At 35.3% G+C, this 16981-nt stretch overlaps 1 protein-coding gene across 3 annotated transcripts in view; it reads right to left on the bottom strand.

Moving 5' to 3' along the window:
• FAM184A (family with sequence similarity 184 member A) overlaps window positions 1-16981 on the bottom strand; it is a gene marked incomplete at both ends in the record, with an annotated part of 116731 nt that overhangs the window by 38207 nt on the left and 61543 nt on the right. For all 3 annotated transcript variants that reach the window (XM_079716230.1, XM_079716232.1, XM_079716231.1), the window contains 4 exons: window positions 2641-2791; window positions 3259-3380; window positions 5578-5739; window positions 13816-13938. In XM_079716230.1, the coding sequence (XP_079572356.1) occupies window positions 2641-2791; window positions 3259-3380; window positions 5578-5739; window positions 13816-13938 (558 nt within the window). The remainder of the gene's footprint in view (window positions 1-2640; window positions 2792-3258; window positions 3381-5577; window positions 5740-13815; window positions 13939-16981) is intronic.

Below are 16981 nucleotides of genomic sequence, written 5' to 3' on the forward strand. Positions count from 1 at the left end.
ACAGGGGAATCTATATAATCGCTTTTCTTTAGACTGAGTTAAAAAATAACAATGTAGTTCTTTTGCTTTCAAGGAATTCAAATGTACGCACTGATCAGCCCAGGAAGCATAATTAGTTTTGCACTAAAGTGTAATCATTGAATAGAAAAAAAAGAACACAATGAAATATTAAAAGAAAACTAAAAGATATAAAATTAGGCTCTGATTGGAGCACAGAATGAAAATAATACCTTTTGGAACTTTTCATAAAGTAAAAAACATCTGATTAAAGAAAAATGAAATTCTTATGCTTTTCTATGCCCATTTTTCTGATACGTAGGCTATGAGGGTTAGTTTAAATCAAATTTAACTCTCAAGAGTTTAAATTCATGTGAAAGAGAAATTACTTTACTTCTTCTTTGCTCTAAGTAGGATGAAATACATGTAAGCTAAGGCACAAAAGTTAGACGTGTGTTCAGTTCACTCAGAAATAATTAAAATACATGAAAATGCAGATCTTCTGATACCTTTCATAACATACGCTTCTGCCTAGGCCCTGGCTGTTTCCCATTCTATTCTCTACTCTTACTTCCTTAATGTCACGAAGCCAGGTCTGTTTTCCCTAAGTGCGGAGGGGTGCAGGCTGTGCTGGGTGAATAGAGTGGAATGGCTGTAGGGCTCAGGGTGGGGGGGTGGAAGGTTTGAGGAGCTGGGCTGAGCAGGAGTCAGGCAAGTGGAAAGTGGTGGAGCAGGTGTCAGAGCACAGCCTCTAGGAAACTATCAGAAAGAATCAAGAGAACAAGATCCAAAGAGCCAGGAAGGGTCTTCTTTCCAAAACAAAGTTCCATTAAAAAATTGCTGACTTGCTAGAACTGTTGTCATCTCATACGTCTACAAAGAGTGAAACCTCGAACATAATACCCACTTTCACTTTAACGTGAAATCCTTTGTTTAGTTGTTTTCTTAACTTTCTTCAGGCAGACAATCACGGATGCAACAGCTATTTGCCAGCTTATCTACGGTAATGTGTGTGCCCTACATATTTTAGAAGTGGCAAGAAAGGAAGATACTATAATTTTGGAAATGGCCTGAAGCAGCACAGAACAGTTTTACCTTTGGAGGCAATTAATTCTTGCTTATCTTGATATTTATGGTTAATCTGCTTTGAAAACTGATTTAAAAATTATTTCTATCAAGCTAGCAAAAATTGGAGCCACATGTAATAAAGTATTTTACAATACATAGACCTCGAACAAGATGCAAAGCTTTATGTCCCCTCGGGAATGAACAATGTAGACTAGGTATCCAAAAGAAAAAAAAAAAAAAACACAAAAACAAGACAAGAAAAGAATATCAGAGAAGCATGGATGAAATCTGACAATTTAATATAAGGAAGAGTAAATGAATAATGAATAAAATAACTTGATAGAAAACAGGTGGGAGAAGTGGTGGGCCCTCTTTACAGTGCCAAATCTAGCCAGAAAATGTCTATGTCTATACTTCCTGATTGAAAAACAAGGCGGACTTTTAAGGATGTTTTCCATTTTTATCATGTAGTTGAATTATACGATAAAATTAAATCTTCCAAAGTAAAGAACATCATAGAGTAGTACCACTCTACCCAGTAAAACTTGTCCTTCTAGATCCCGAAGTAGAAATGTAATGTAAGTACACAGAAGGTAACTAATAAGCAATGCTAACATGCTGACCAACTTCTAATGGGAGTTGTTGTTTTCTTATTTTTGTTTCAAAGGTTTCAGATTTATTTATTCACGAAAGCTCGTAAATATTCACGTAGGTATACTCCCTTTCCAGAGTAACATTATAAGTTATTATGAAATACCAGTCACAAATTGGCAGGCTCAAAGTACTCTTGAAAGACACTGCACGTATGTACCTATGTAATAAATAATCTTACAAAAAGCTTGCCCTGTTTATTTTGAAATTCATCATGATCACAATAGAAAGATAATAGTGGATTTCTGGCACTAAATTGCTGAGCTGCTTCTTGTCCAAGTTCTGCACTTGCTTATCAAGTGGTGACTCATGCAGTCAGTCCTATTTAATTACTGGCTTTGCAGGAGACTGTTAAGAATTCATAAATTTAGAAGTTGTGTAAATGAGTGAAAATGTGCAAATTCTTTTAATTATAGTTATAAATGTTCTGGAAATAACAAGCCTGACATAAGAAGATAGATTTAGAAAACCACCTTTCATTTATGTCATTTTGAAGCATAAGAGGCAACTTCCTGTTGGTGGGAAAGTAAATTACTCACTTCTGGTAAGTGGCTTTAGGAAATCAGAATAACATCTAATAAATTTTACCTTCCACTGCCCAAATGGTATCTAATGGCTTGGAAAAAGATGTTATACTTGCAAAAAATAAAAGTTTTCCATTTAAAATCTTTAATGCATTCATTTCAACTATTAAACCAAAAAACTGTAAGTGCTTCTCAGCATTTAGGACTGCAGATGTAACATAATTATTTAGCACACGGTTTCATAAGTTTATGTCTCCTTTATTTTATACATTTAAAAAATTTTAAGTTTGCCCTGTGAAAAATGACAAAATGCAGTGAATTAACATATAATGTTTTATATTTCTGTAGTTAGAGAATGTCAAGGAAAATGAACCTCCATAATCTACAGACTATTAATTACCTGGTTTAAGAGATCTTCTACTTTTTTCTGCCATGAATCCCTGGCTGCATTTTTCTCTCGCTCTTTTAACTGCAAAAGTTGAGACATTGCTGACTTTTTATCCTCTTCATGTTGAAGCCTTAACTCTTCACGAAGCTTAGAACACTCTTGTCTAAAATAGAACAAATGCACTTAATTTGTGAAGAGAATTATTCCTCTCAATAACTGCAGTATAGTTGCTTGCAGGTTTTCTAAGCATTTAATTAATCCTCCTCAAAAGCCAACTCAGAATAAGAGGTGATTATTTCATAGTTAAGGACCATAAAGTAAATTGGTAACTTATCCAAGATCATTTATTTATCAAATTATTAACAGCAGAATAGGTACTAGAGCAATAAGTCCTCTGACTTCAGGTGAGTACTCTTCCTATGTTATAGTCCAGGAAATGAAATGAAAAGTAATCTATATTTGAGCAGAAAACGAGAATTCCAATTTCTCTACAATTAATCATGGGAAAAATTCATTAAAAATGCTGCTACTACAGCTTCAAGAATGAGACAATATAAGCCATATGACAGAAAACCATTTTCTTCAGCACATCTGTATAGATAAGATTACATTACTGAGTAAAGAATGTACCTAAGGTTTTCAGTCCATTTTATCTCTAAGTCATGGGCCATTTTGTCCACTCTCAGTTTCTCCTCTTCTTTCATGGCAGCAAGTGTTTCTTCATGCTGTTGCCTTTCTTGTTCTAGCTCACTCTGAAGAATAAAAACTTTTCAATGAAGACTAGCCTTCAAAAGCAAAGTCACTGTTGCTTATTTCAAATAACAGAGTGCTTGCATTATAACTTTTAAATTCTACAGCACAATAATTGATAGTGCTATCTATGACAATTACTTGAGATTTTCTGACAATAAAATCATGGTACCCATTTAATATTTTAAATGCCCTTGTGCAAACTATATTTCATTAAGGCTTATAAGTTTGCAAATTATTTTAATAGTTTAAAGTCAGCATTAAATGAATAATCTTAACTAAATTTTCCATATCATAGGTATCTAAGAATTCAATTATCTTCACCTGTACACACATTACATAGGCAGATACGCTGTTAAAATTCATTCCCATTCATATCAAAAGTATGCTATCTACAAAGCTTAAGCATTATCGTTGTATCTGACATGATTAAAATAATCATGAGAAATTTAGGCTTCTATTTTCATCCTGTAACTTCAAACCAGTGGTCCATGGGTTTAGTGTTATTATGATATATATGAAATCTCTGTAGAGTAGCATAAATCAAGTGGTTTTCTGGACCTTGGGGCTGGATATGACCTGTTTGGACAACACTGGCAACCATTGATCCCTGCCAGCAGTGTCTGCTCTTAGGGTACAACGGAAAAGGAAGAGATGATGGTCCATCCTTCTGTTAACACAACGACCCTTCCTGGATCACCCATGTGCTAGTAGCACATTGCGGCATTGTTGAGGGGCATATCCAGATTGATGGGAAAGTAGCAAGTCAGGGCTGAAATTGTTGACCTGGCTAGTAAGCAGTAAGTATTGAAACCTGAATTCAGCCATCTTAGCCAACTGTCATTTTCACTAAGTACTCTGCCTCTAAGAATTATTTTTTTCCACCAAAGACAGTGTTGAATGGAGTAGAATTTCTCAAAGAGTATTTCTTTTACTGAATGCAAAGCACTTTATTAGACATTATTGGGGTGGGAAAAGAAGTAAAGAAAACACTTGCTCTTAAGCAGCTTACTCAAAGTTATGGTAAACTGTGACGCAGCACCTATATTTTCTCAATTAAATTTGTCCAGCAGAACAGAAAATGAACAGTTGATAAGGTTTTGCTTAAGTTTTTTATTATGTTCTACTATTTGATAGAAGAACAATGTAAATATGAGCAAGGAACTTAAAGAAATGAACCCAATGAACCCAATTCTAAGCTAAAAAAATCAAATTTGAAGGCAACATTTACTGAGTGCTTACTATCTTGCTAAGCACTGTGCTGTAATGGTTTACCTCAGTCAATTATGACAATAGCAGTATGACGTGCATTAGCATCCCCCACCTCTCCTGCATTGTGTGAAGAAATTAAGACTGAGAAAAAGTAACTTGCCCAAAGTTACATACTAAGTGATAGATCCAGAATTCACACCCAACCAATCTGACTTCAGAGCCCACACCTTAACCATCTCTCTGAAAGAAAAAATAATAAATCTCTAGCTACTGTCCCCCTAGTTGTATGGTTCATTTCTCTACCTTCTAATGCAGTCTACATATTTGCTCTGCTTCATGACCCTGAAGAGGAAAGACAAATCTTTTCCAAAATCTGTAGGTCACAGAGAATCACTTAGTTGCTATACATGAGAGTTCAACTCTTACCAGTAAAAGAACTGTGCATACTAAGTGTTAACGGATTGAATCGTGTTTCCAAAAAGATATGTAGAAGTCCTAACACCCCAGTTCCTCAGAACGTGATGCTATTTGGAAACAGGGTCAGTGAAGATGTAATTAGGTAAGATGGGGCCATGCTGAAATAGGGTAAGCCCGTAATCCAGTATGACTTGTGTCCTTACAAGAAGATCTGAGGACACAGGAAAAATGCCATGCAAAGACAGAGAAAAGATTGAAGTTGTTCTGCTACAAGCCAAGGAATGCCTGGGGCTACCAGGAGCTGGAAAAGGCAAGGAAGGATCCTCCCTTAGAGGTTTAAAAGGGAGAACGGCCCTGATAACACCTTGATTTTGAACTTTCAATCTTCAGAACTGTGAGAGAATAAATTTCTGTTGTTTTAAGCCACCTTGTTTGTAGTACTTTGTTATGGCAGTCCTAGGAAACTAATAATAATTCTATATAAATGTGATGTTTGTAATAAACTTTAAGCAAAGTAAATTATATTTTTACCTTGCTGATATTTAGATTATAACAGGATAATGACATTACCTCAGCATTTAATAGAGCATCCTTGGTCTCCTTCAGCCTGCCTTTAGTCAAGTCCAGCTCATTTTGAAGTCTTTCCTGGGAGTCCTGAAGACTAGCAATGAGTCCTTCTGCAGAGCCAAGCCCTTGTTCACTTTTGCTTACCATTTCTTGGAGGTGGCCAATCTGCAAGTAAATACAGTACTTTTAATACACCTCAGTGTAATCGACTAGCAAACAGTCACGTTTGTTTTCTTAAAGTCTTTTCTTTAGATGTAATCTTACTGATGGATCTTTCTTGATGAATTTGGAAGAAGCACTCAACCATGATAGTCTTCATCTGTTGTTTTTTGAAAAGACCTCCATATTTATGATTTCCCTTTGTCATGGCAACCATGTAAATACAAGGATACCTCAAGCTCCTGTGAATTCCTGGTTCTATCATATAATCAAATACTTATAAAAAAGAATTGAAGATAAAGATCATACCCAAGATTGAGAAAAAAAGGATCTTTTAGATAAAAATATTTTTAAAACTGCTCTTTAAAATTGAATCACTTATATTTCATTTGAGCCCTGTTCTCCATCTATTTATAAAAGTGATAGATTTAGGTCAATATTGATAAGCTGGTAAATGTAGCTTAAATTAGGATATGTTGTGATCTCTATGTTTCCATAAAAAATGTGTGTCTTGAAATTGTTAAGAGTTGAATTTACACACTCTTGAAATTAGGAGCTAATAGACAATTTCTTGATTAAGCAGACCTCAAGTAATGAGAACTATTATAAAATCAGTAAATGAAATACTTTAAATTATCTAGGAAAATATTACGAAGTAAAAATCTCATTTTTATACAACAGCCAAGCTTACCAAAACTCTACAGAAATGACAACTGGTAATTAAAAAATAATACCTGAATATTTCTCACTGTAAATACAGACATCACAAAGAAAACTGAAAATCCTTCTTTAATCCCCTCTCTGACCCGAAATCCCCTGCCCCCAACTTCCTGTCTCCTTTCCATGCAGATATATGCACATGCTGAACAATTCCAGTGATGGTAGCATTTTATCTTGTTAGTATCTTTAAAGGGATGCCAACCTCATAAAATGAGCTGGGAGCTTCCATTTTTTTCTCTGGGCTCTGAAATATTTTCATAGCTAAGATTTACTTGTTTTTTGAAAATTTAGTATAATTCATCCATTAAAATCCTCTGGGTCTAGTGCCTCTCTAGATACATGTTGGACTATTTAGTTTCTTTCATGGCTATAATTGGTTTGGCCAGGTTGTTCAACTACTTTGAGTCATTTTAGAAATTTAAATTCTCATACGAAGACATCAGTTTTCCTTAAATTTGAAAATTAACTAGCATATTTGTAAATAATATTCATTTACAATGCTGTAAAATTTTCTGTCACTGTATTTATGTCACATTTCCCTAGTCTACATAGATTACTTGTATCTTCTCTACTTTTTGTGTTCATCTGGCTTGCAGAATGTGTTCTGCAGCAGTGAATGAATGAATGGAAGAAAAGTGACTGTTAACAGAGTTCAAGAGTACTGAATTTAGGAGAAAATCTAATTTCAAGTTCTGGGCCTGCCAGTATAAAGTAGCAGTAAAAATACCTACCTCACAGAGTTACTATGATAATTAAATTCAAGGATATATGGAAAAAGGTTCTTTAACGAGAAAGCAACATACAAATATTAGGTACCAATCAATACTCATACAATTTGCCAATCACCTGTTCCACCCCTCCCAGTTTCTCCTCTCATAATTTTGCTTATGGCGTGTTTTGATATCTGTACAAATATTCTGTGCTTTTAATTCATGACACTGCCATCATATTTCAAAAAGCCTTCTTTGTCCTTGTATTTTTGTCACTTGAGTTTTGTATTTTATTTATATTTATATTCATGATTTAATATTACATTTCAATGCTTAGCCCACCTGGAACTTTTTTGGTACAAGGTTGAAGAAAGAATCTAACTTCATTTCCCTCTTCTCATCCATTTACATACAGTCTTAAAAAAGCACTGTCATCCACTATGATTCAGATTAAACCTATTAACTCTGGCCTCCATCCTACTATTCTACTGACATTACAGGTAAGTCCTCAGAGAACTCTTGATTGCATAACATTTTCAGGCCTCATAGTCTGATCCTACTCACTGTCTTGACACTGACACTTCCACCCTCTTGCAAGTATCTGCTTTCATGCTTTTCTGATATCCATTAATCCTTGTTCTCATGCTTCTGATTTCTCCTTTTCAATCGCTTTTCCTGGCTCTGTTAATTCAATATTGGTGCACTTCTTGTTACCAGCAATCTTCTCATTAGCTACCCTTGGGTAAGCTCTTCTACTTAAATGGCTTCCAGACTGCCTGATCTTTAGCTCCAAGCCTGCACACTCTACTTAGTTCCAGCCTAGATGTCTCACAATCACCGCAAAGTCAGCATAGCCAAACAACTCGATGTCTTGCCATCCACTGTATTTTTCCTCTACAGGAAGTACAGATTCCTATCTTCCAACAGTGGCATTATTATCTGTCCAAATACCTAAGCTAGATACCTGAGTCACTTTCTACCATGCACCATATCAAGCCCTATAAATTTTTATTTAAAAATTTTTTTATTTTTGTATTTTATTGACATATAGTTGATTTCCAATATTATATTAGTTTCAGGTACACAGCATAGTGATTCAATATTTTTATAGATCGTACTCCATTTTAAAGTTATTACAAAATAATGGCTATATTTCTCCATGCTGTACAATATATCCTTGTAGCTTATTTTATACATAGAGTATACCTCTTAATCCCATACTCCATCTAACCCCTCCCCCCCATCCCTACTGGTAACCACTAGTTTGTTCTCTATATCTGTGAGTCTGTTTCTGTTTTCTTATATACGTTTGTTTGTTTTCCTTTTTTAGATTTCACATATAAGCATTAACATAAAGACTATTTGTCTTTCTCTATCTGACTTACTTCACTAAGCACAATACTCTCTGTGTCCATCCCTTGTTGCAAATGGCAAAATTTCATTCTTTTTTATGGCTGAGTAATATTCCATTACATACATATTGGGTTGGCCAAAAAGTGCCTTCAGCTTTTAAGTAAAAATAAAAGACACATTTTTCATTTTCACGAAGAACTTTATTGAACAATGTATTCACCCTTTTGTTCCACTACCTTCTGCCATTTTTCAGGCAACTTCATAATTCCATCCTCCCAAACCTTTTTATCTTTTTGAGCAAAGAACTGTTCCAGGTGCCTTTTACAGTCTTCCAAGGAATTGAAATTTTTTCCATTAAGGGAATTTTGTAAAGACCGAAATATATGGAAATCCAAAGGTACAACATCTGGTGAATACAGTGGATGAATCAGAACTTCCCAGCCAAGCTGTAACAGTTTTTGCCTGGTCATCAAACAAACACGTGGTCTTGTGTTACCCTGATGGAAAATTATGTGTTTTCTGTTGACTAATTCTGGATGCTTTTCGTCGAGTGCTGCACTCAGTTGGTCTAATTGGGAGCAGTACTCGTTGGAATTAATTGTTTGGTTTTCCGGACGGAGCTCATAATATAGGACTCCCTTCCAATCCCACCATATACACAACATCACCTTCTTTGGATGAAGACCGGCCTTTGGCGTGGTTGGTGGTGGTTCATTTCGCTTGCCTCATGATCTCCTCCGTTCCACATTATTGTACAGTATCCACTTCTCATCACCTGTCACAATTTGTTTTAAAAATGGAACATTTTCATTACATTTAAGTAGAGAATAGCATGTGGAAATGTGGAACCCAAACGTCAAAGTAATGAACATAACCAAGCTGGTGCAAATGATTTTCAATGCTTGATTTGGATATTTTGAGTATGTGGGCTAGCTCCCATGTGGTATAACGTTGATTGTTCTCAGTTAATGTCTCAATTTGATCACTATCAACTTCAGCTGGTCTACCCAACCGTGGAGCATCATCCAGCGAGAAATCTCCAGTACAAAACTTCGCAAACCACTTTTGACATGTTCGATCAGTCACAGCACCTTCTCCATACACTGCACAAATCTTTTTTCTTTTTTTTCTTTTTTTGGCTACACTGGGTCTTCGTTGCTGCGTGCGGGCTTTCTCTAGTTGTGGTAAGTGGGGGCTTACTCTTCGTTGTGGTGCACAAGCTTCTCATCGTGGTGGCTTCTCTTGTTGCGAAGCATGAGCTCTAGGCGCACAGGCTTCAGCAGTTGTGGCACATGGGCTCAGTAGTTGTATCCTGCAGGCTCTAGAGCGCAGGCTCAGTAGTTGTGCTGCACAGGCTTAGTTGCTCCATGGCATGTGGGATCATCCTGGACCAGGGATTGAACCCACCTTGTCCCCTGAATTGGCAGGCAGATTCTTAACCACTGCACCACCAGGGAAGTCCCACAAATCTTATTTTGTGTTTCGGTTGCGTTTTCACCTTTCTTGAAATAATAAAGCGTAATACGCTGAAAATGTTGCTTTTTTTTCTTCCATCTTCAATATTAAGATGGCTATACAAAAATTAGCCAATTTTGGTAAGTCTTTTTTTAAATGCACGTTGATATGACAGCTGTCACATACAATCTAACAAAATTGTTTCAAATGAAGTTAAAGACAACTAAGGGCTACTAGAAAAAACCGAATGAACCTTTTGGCCAATCCAATATATACCACATCTTCTTTATCCATTCATCTGTTGATGGGCACATAGGTTGCTTCCATATCTTGGCTATTGTAAATAATGCTGCTATGAACAGAGGGGTGCATGTATCTTTTTGAATTAATGTTTTTGTTCTCTTTGGATATTTACCCAGGAGTGGAATTGCTGAATCACGGTAGTTCTATTTTTAGTCTTTTGATGAACCTCCATACTGTTTTCCATACTGGCTGCACCAATTTACATACCCACCAACAGTGTAGGAGGGCTCCCTTTTCTCCACATCCCTCTTCTCCACATTTGTTATTTGCAGACTTTTTGATAGTAGCCATTCTGACAGGTAAGAGGTGATACGGCATTGTTGTTTTTGATTTGCATTGTCTAATAATTAATGATGTTGCACATCTTTTCATATGCCTGTTAGACATTTTTCCAAAGTAGACATATGGATGACTACTTAGGTCTTCTGCTCATTTTTTGATTGGGTTGTTTATTTTTCAATATTGAGTTGTATAAGCTGATTATATATTTTGGATATTAACCCCTTATTGGTCATATCTTTTGCAAACATTTTCTCTCATTCAGTAGGTTGTCTTTTCTTTTGTCGATGGTTTCCTTTGCTGTGCAAAAGCTTTTACATTTAATTAGGTCCCATTTGTTTATTTTTGATTTTATTTCTTTTACCTTAGGAGACAGATCCAAAAAATATTACTACAATTGATGTCAAATATTTACTGATCTCCTACCATGTGTCAGGCAGCATAACAACTGTGACAGAACATCTTATAACAAACAAATCCAAATGCTTTTCATTTTAACAAAATATTGAAAAAATATCTATCCACTTATAAAGCTTATTTCCAGAAGAAAATCTACAACTTAAATGTTATAAGAACATTTTAAAAGACCAAAATGGTCAGAATTATTGATGATCCAGCCTACTATTTTGTCTTCAAAGGTGATCCCAAAATAACATTTCATAGGATAACATGGTTATCCTCCACCTGAGATTTTAAACTCACTAGCTTCCCTTAATATACTATTATGATTCTGGCATTCACGAATTTATCATCTAGATCCACAGTTGAACTACTTACATTTTGAGGCTATTTCACTTGGAACGGTATCAAGATCTACCAACTTATGAAGATAGTACATTCTTTAATTTTTTCTAAAACAATCACTTTCCGTTTTTATGAACTACCCCCCTAATTCTTTCCTCCTGTCTTTCCACAGATGTATCTATTTTCCATCCAATAAATGTAAGTGGAATAAAATCTTTATTTAAAAGGCAAAACTTCTGACTAGGTATTTTTTAAAACGCAGCTGTATGTGTTGGGCAAGAGGCACACGTAAACATAGGATGCAGAAAAACAGAGATTCAGTGGATGAAAAAAGATATACCAGACAGCTTATACAATATCAAATAACACAGACTAAGCCAAAAAGTATGATTCGTTAAGTAGCTAAGACAATTTTATATTTGTATGCATATAACAAAGCCTCTAAATATATAAAGCAAAAATTGATAGAATGTAAGAAGAAATAAGCAAATACACCATCATAGTATCAGTGTTTAGAAACTGATAGATCAAGAAGATAAAAATTGAAAAGAATACAGAATATTTGAAGAAAATAGCTTAAAATCTTGATTTAATGAACCGGAATACAGACTACATTGCATTAAACAAGTGGATGCACTCAGAACATTAAACTTCTTTTATGTGTGAGGTCACAATGCTAGGCCTTAACAAGTTTCAAAAATTGTTTTCACATGAACCACAATGCAATTAAGGTTACAAAAGCATTTCAATCTCACACAGCTTTTCCAGAGAACAGAAAAGGATATAAGTCCTACTTCATTTTATGAGGCTTGATATAACCTTGATTCCAAAACCAGAAAAGGATGGTATAAAGAAGGAAAAGTACGAAGCCATCTTATTTAAGCCTAGGCTTAAAAATCCTAAAATGAATATTACAAAACTGAATCTAGTATTATATAAAAAAGATATACATAATCTGTCATGACTAACTAGGACTTATTCTAGAACTCCAAAGTTGATTTAAAATTATAAAATTGATTAATGTAAGGTACCACATTAACAAGTTAAAGAAAAATGAGTATGTTCCCAATAGATGCAGAAAAATCAACATCAACTTGTAATTTTTTTTTGAATTAGGAAACTAGAATTACAAGAGAATTTTCTAAACCTAATAAAGAGCATTTACAAAATAAAGCTTCAGAGAAGCATCATAATTAACTGTGAAATGTTGACGTCCTTCACTTTAAGAGCAAGAAACAAAACAAGAATGCTTACTGTCTCTGGAGATCCTAGCCAGCAAAGCAGGACAAGAAAGAAAATGTCCCAGCATGAAGGGGAGGCAGATACATACAGAGGGATGAGTCAGGCAGATTCTTGGGAGCCACTCTAAAGCAGCACCAAAATATTACCAAGGTGCTAAAACATAATTGAGAATGTATCTAGAAGCAAAACCAATTACATATTAATTAGAACTCTTCTCAGATTACAATATGTAGGTTGGAGGAATGCTGAAACCACTTGGAATTGAGAGTAGAACTCCAGGGCACCTGCATGAGAAACACAGATGGTCACTAAACCACCTTCTAACGACAGCAGGACACCATAACCACAAGGATCACAGACCACGAGAGAGGCATGCAGTGGATGATCTTGGACAATTGAAGAGAGACTGAGCTAATACCAGTAACAACATTAATTCTCTATTATATCCAAATGTCGTGCTTGGTACCTTCTCTGGATAAATGTTTAAAGATAATTAAAGAATACTGAGTGCAAATCATTAGCCTGCCCAGGGGCACTCATGTGTTTTGGTGTGGTGTCTGTGAGCAAGAGCAGAGTGATGAAAAAGCAGGACTTAAAGAATGTTGGGAAAGATGAGGCTAGTGAGGTAGGAACAGCTGACAAGATGAGACACATCAAGACAAGAACTTGTTTTAGGAAGACCAGTCTACGAGCCCCATGAAGGATGAGCTGGAAAGGAAGGAAAAGAGGACGGTAGGGGGGCTGTTCTAGGATGCAGATGAACCAGGACACAGGACAGCAAGGGATGGAACAAGCAATATTATAGCTTTTCAACTGTCTTTACATTTCTTCTATTCACAACTTTTTGATTTATAACATTTTATTCCATTCTATTCTTAGTCTTTTCTTTTCCAAGCTAAACAATACTATTTTCATATAGAATTTAAAAATTATTTTAGATGTCACTACCTAAAGATCCAGGGTAGAGAATACAAAGTCAATATTTTGCAAAAGGGTAGAAAAAACTCTTTTGTTTTCTTTCCTGTAACGGGACATTCTCCTTTGCTTTGCTTTTCCCCAAAAAAGCATCTTGGTCCAACATTTTTTGTAGTAAATTTTTACCTGGTGAGATATAATCAATGTCACTAAGAAAATTTCAGCATTAAAGAAAGTTTTCGATTATTTTTACTCCAGATATGTTACCTTCACTGAGGCTCATCTACTTATACATGTTACTAAATAAGGTACTATCAATGAGATATAACATAGGTGATTGATTGGCCTAAAGAATTCTTGCCTCTTGATTGGCTGAATTCAGCTTGTCTTCCAGTTCTTCCTTCAGGTTTTCTAGCTCTTGTTGAAGCTGATTTTTATCGTCTTCCAAGTTTAGCTTTTCCTTTTTATGTTGTGCCTCCAATTCCTTAGAAAAAGAAATTTTTAGAAATTAACAAAATTGCAAATATTGTATACTTCGAAGACTCCAAGAAAAAGACTACTCTGTTTTATATTTTGATGCCTTGCTCTTCAAGTTAGTCTTATACTTAATTATTAATATCAGAGTTAACGGTGAATCTAATTAATCCTAGGGGCTTAGATTCTATCATTCTGAATCACTTATGATGCAGTGGTTAAGTCATTTTTTAATTGATAAGAATATCTGACTAGTCTAGATCAACCTGAAGTCAAAAAAAAGAAATGTGTGATATAAATGATAATTTGGTGAGATAGGAAAAAATTCTAACTATCTCTTGGGTTCATAATTCTTTTATATTTACATAAAAATACAAAATTTAGTAACACTCCTGGAACTCAGTGGTCTAGCACTGGAATGTAGTCAAGGATTAACAAGTAAGAAATTAAGGTATCTAAAGAGCAATACTACTAAAATTGATACTTACTGAAGAACACCTACTATTTGCCAGACATGCTACTTACTACTTGGGATACAAAGGCAAAAAGACATGGTCCCTGCCCTTAATAGGCTCATTAAAGAATATGTGATTAAAATTAGATGTAATGGGGAGTACTGGAGTATATGAATAGGGAACTGATAAGTGCTGGCTTGGTGTGAAACTTCCACAGAGAAAGCAATTCCTAAGCATAGTTTGGGGTGTACCAGTAAGAAAAGGTGGTGAAGCAACAGGGAGATATAACATTCTAGGCAGAAGAAAAAGCATGTGCAAAAACCATGGAGGTAGCAAAGAACAAGGTATGTTACAGGTGTTCAGTATTTCTACAGTGTAAGGTGAGAACAGTAATAAATAGGGTTCTATGTTGGGTGTCCCCAAGACACACTCCAGGTTTGATGATTTGCTGGGATGTCTCACAGGACTCAGCATTTAGTTGTACTCACAGCTATTTGTATTACAGCAAAAGGATACAAAGCACAATCAGCAAAGAGAAAAGGCACATGGGGCAAACTCTGCAGGAAACCAGCCTCAAGCTTCTAAGAGTCCTCTCACTCAGAACTCTCCTCCAAGTTGGGACAACACATGTGAAATGTCCACTAGGAAAGCTCATGAGGGAACTAACACAACACTGTAAAGTAACTATACTCCAATAAAAATTAAAAAAAAAAAAAGAAAACTTTCATAGAATCAGATATTGGTAAATAACTAAATATGAGAAATATAACAAATACATTACTATAATTATTATTTTATAAATTTACCATAACCCTAAATAATATCCTTACACTTAGAATGGATTTGTAAAATTGCCTTTGTGTCTATAAAAATGGTACAGAACTTTGTCAGTTCAGCCAAGGTGGTTAGGTATCTACTTTCATGATCATTAACTTCATTTCCCAAATAAATATACTCGGGGGAAAAAAAAAAAAAGAAAGCTCATGAGGGACTTAGTGCCAGGTTTCTTACTGGGGGCTGGCCAGTTTAGCATGTTCCAAAATTCGAGACTCCAGGAAGGAAAGTGCATGTTCAGGATAAACCATATTGTTTGCATAAACAGCTTAGGCACAGGGAGCCATTCTTATCAGGGAATGGTGGGAACCCTCCTGAAATTCAAGTTCTAGACACCAGCCAAGGGCCAACCTTGCACCATGTTTTCTAAGGATGGCAGTTTCAGGCCTGCTATGTTATCTCTTTTCTGCATGGATTCTCTGTATATTCACATCCTTTTTCGTAGCTAAGTAATAAGGAATGGTGAAGTCACTTTTAGCTAAATGTTCTTTAAAAGATAATTTGACATAGGAGAAAGACTATTTGGAAGGAGGCTGGTTTTAGCTTAGGCTCAGACATGAACTAGCTAGGCAAGAAAGGAATGAAGCAGCAAGTGATAAGTTATTCTGAGAAAAGACAAGGGTAAAGATGAGGCTATCCTAAGAGGTTCTGACTATGTTCACATACAGGAAATTCATGTCATCTGCCTTATGGCAACCATGCTTTAATGAAAGTTTGTAAGAAATGCAAATGGATGAAAGCAGATTTTCAGGTAGCTCAGAAATTGAAATTTAATGGGTGAAGGGATGATTAGAAGAGTAGTAATGAGGTAAAAACTATATTGATGAAAGATGCCTTGATTCTAGCACTTAGAACTTAATACAAAGGAATAAAGAGAGGCAAAAGGCACCTGCAATTTAAGTATTCCAGTAAGAGAGGAGGAGGTTAAGGTGAAAATAGAATGTAGAAATGAAAAAGAATAACAAAAAATAGCTATGGGAAAGATTACTGAAGCCACAGTTACTGCTAAACCCTTTACTATAAAACCTCGAACACTTGATACATATACCCAGAGTCGATAAGCATGCACATGCTTAATTAATTAACTAATCAATTAAAGCTGTACTGATTGGTCCTGGAATAGTGAGCTGGCACAGAAAAAAGGACAACCACAACTTTGAGAAATAACATATCATTAAGTTTTGTCTTTAGTTATATAAACATGTAACAGTATGTTTAGATAGAAATATTCTAAATGGAAGTTTTATTTTGAATTTTTAATTAACTTTAGGTGTTATTTTCTGGTTGTCAGAAAAGGAAGAAATATAGAGGCAGAAGATCTCAATTCACATGCTACCTCTTCTATTTACTAGGTTTGTGGCTCTGAGTAAATCATTTAGGTTTATTAAACCTATTTCACCACCCATAGAATAAAAATGTCATTAATCTCCAAGACACAAACAATAAGGAATATATAAGAAAGCTTTCGGTAAACTGTTAAGTGCTATTATATACACACATAACAACCATCATTAATACATGCCTACATAATGTGGTGGCTAAATGCCTTAGGGTTTGATACCTGAGACCTGAATTCAAGGTCTGACTAATTCTTACTAGTTGCATGTGCTTGAGCAAGTATTTAACCCCTCTGTGCCTCCACCTCCTCTTCAGTAAAATGGGTAGAGCAATGAAACCAAAAGCAGTGTTATAAGGATTAAATGAAAAAATAAACATAAAACATCAGGGCAGTGTCTGGCACATACAGTAAGAAATACTAACACT

This window comes from Hyperoodon ampullatus, assembly GCF_949752795.1.
Source record: "Hyperoodon ampullatus genome assembly, chromosome: 12".
NCBI classification, from domain to species: domain Eukaryota; kingdom Metazoa; phylum Chordata; class Mammalia; order Artiodactyla; family Ziphiidae; genus Hyperoodon; species Hyperoodon ampullatus.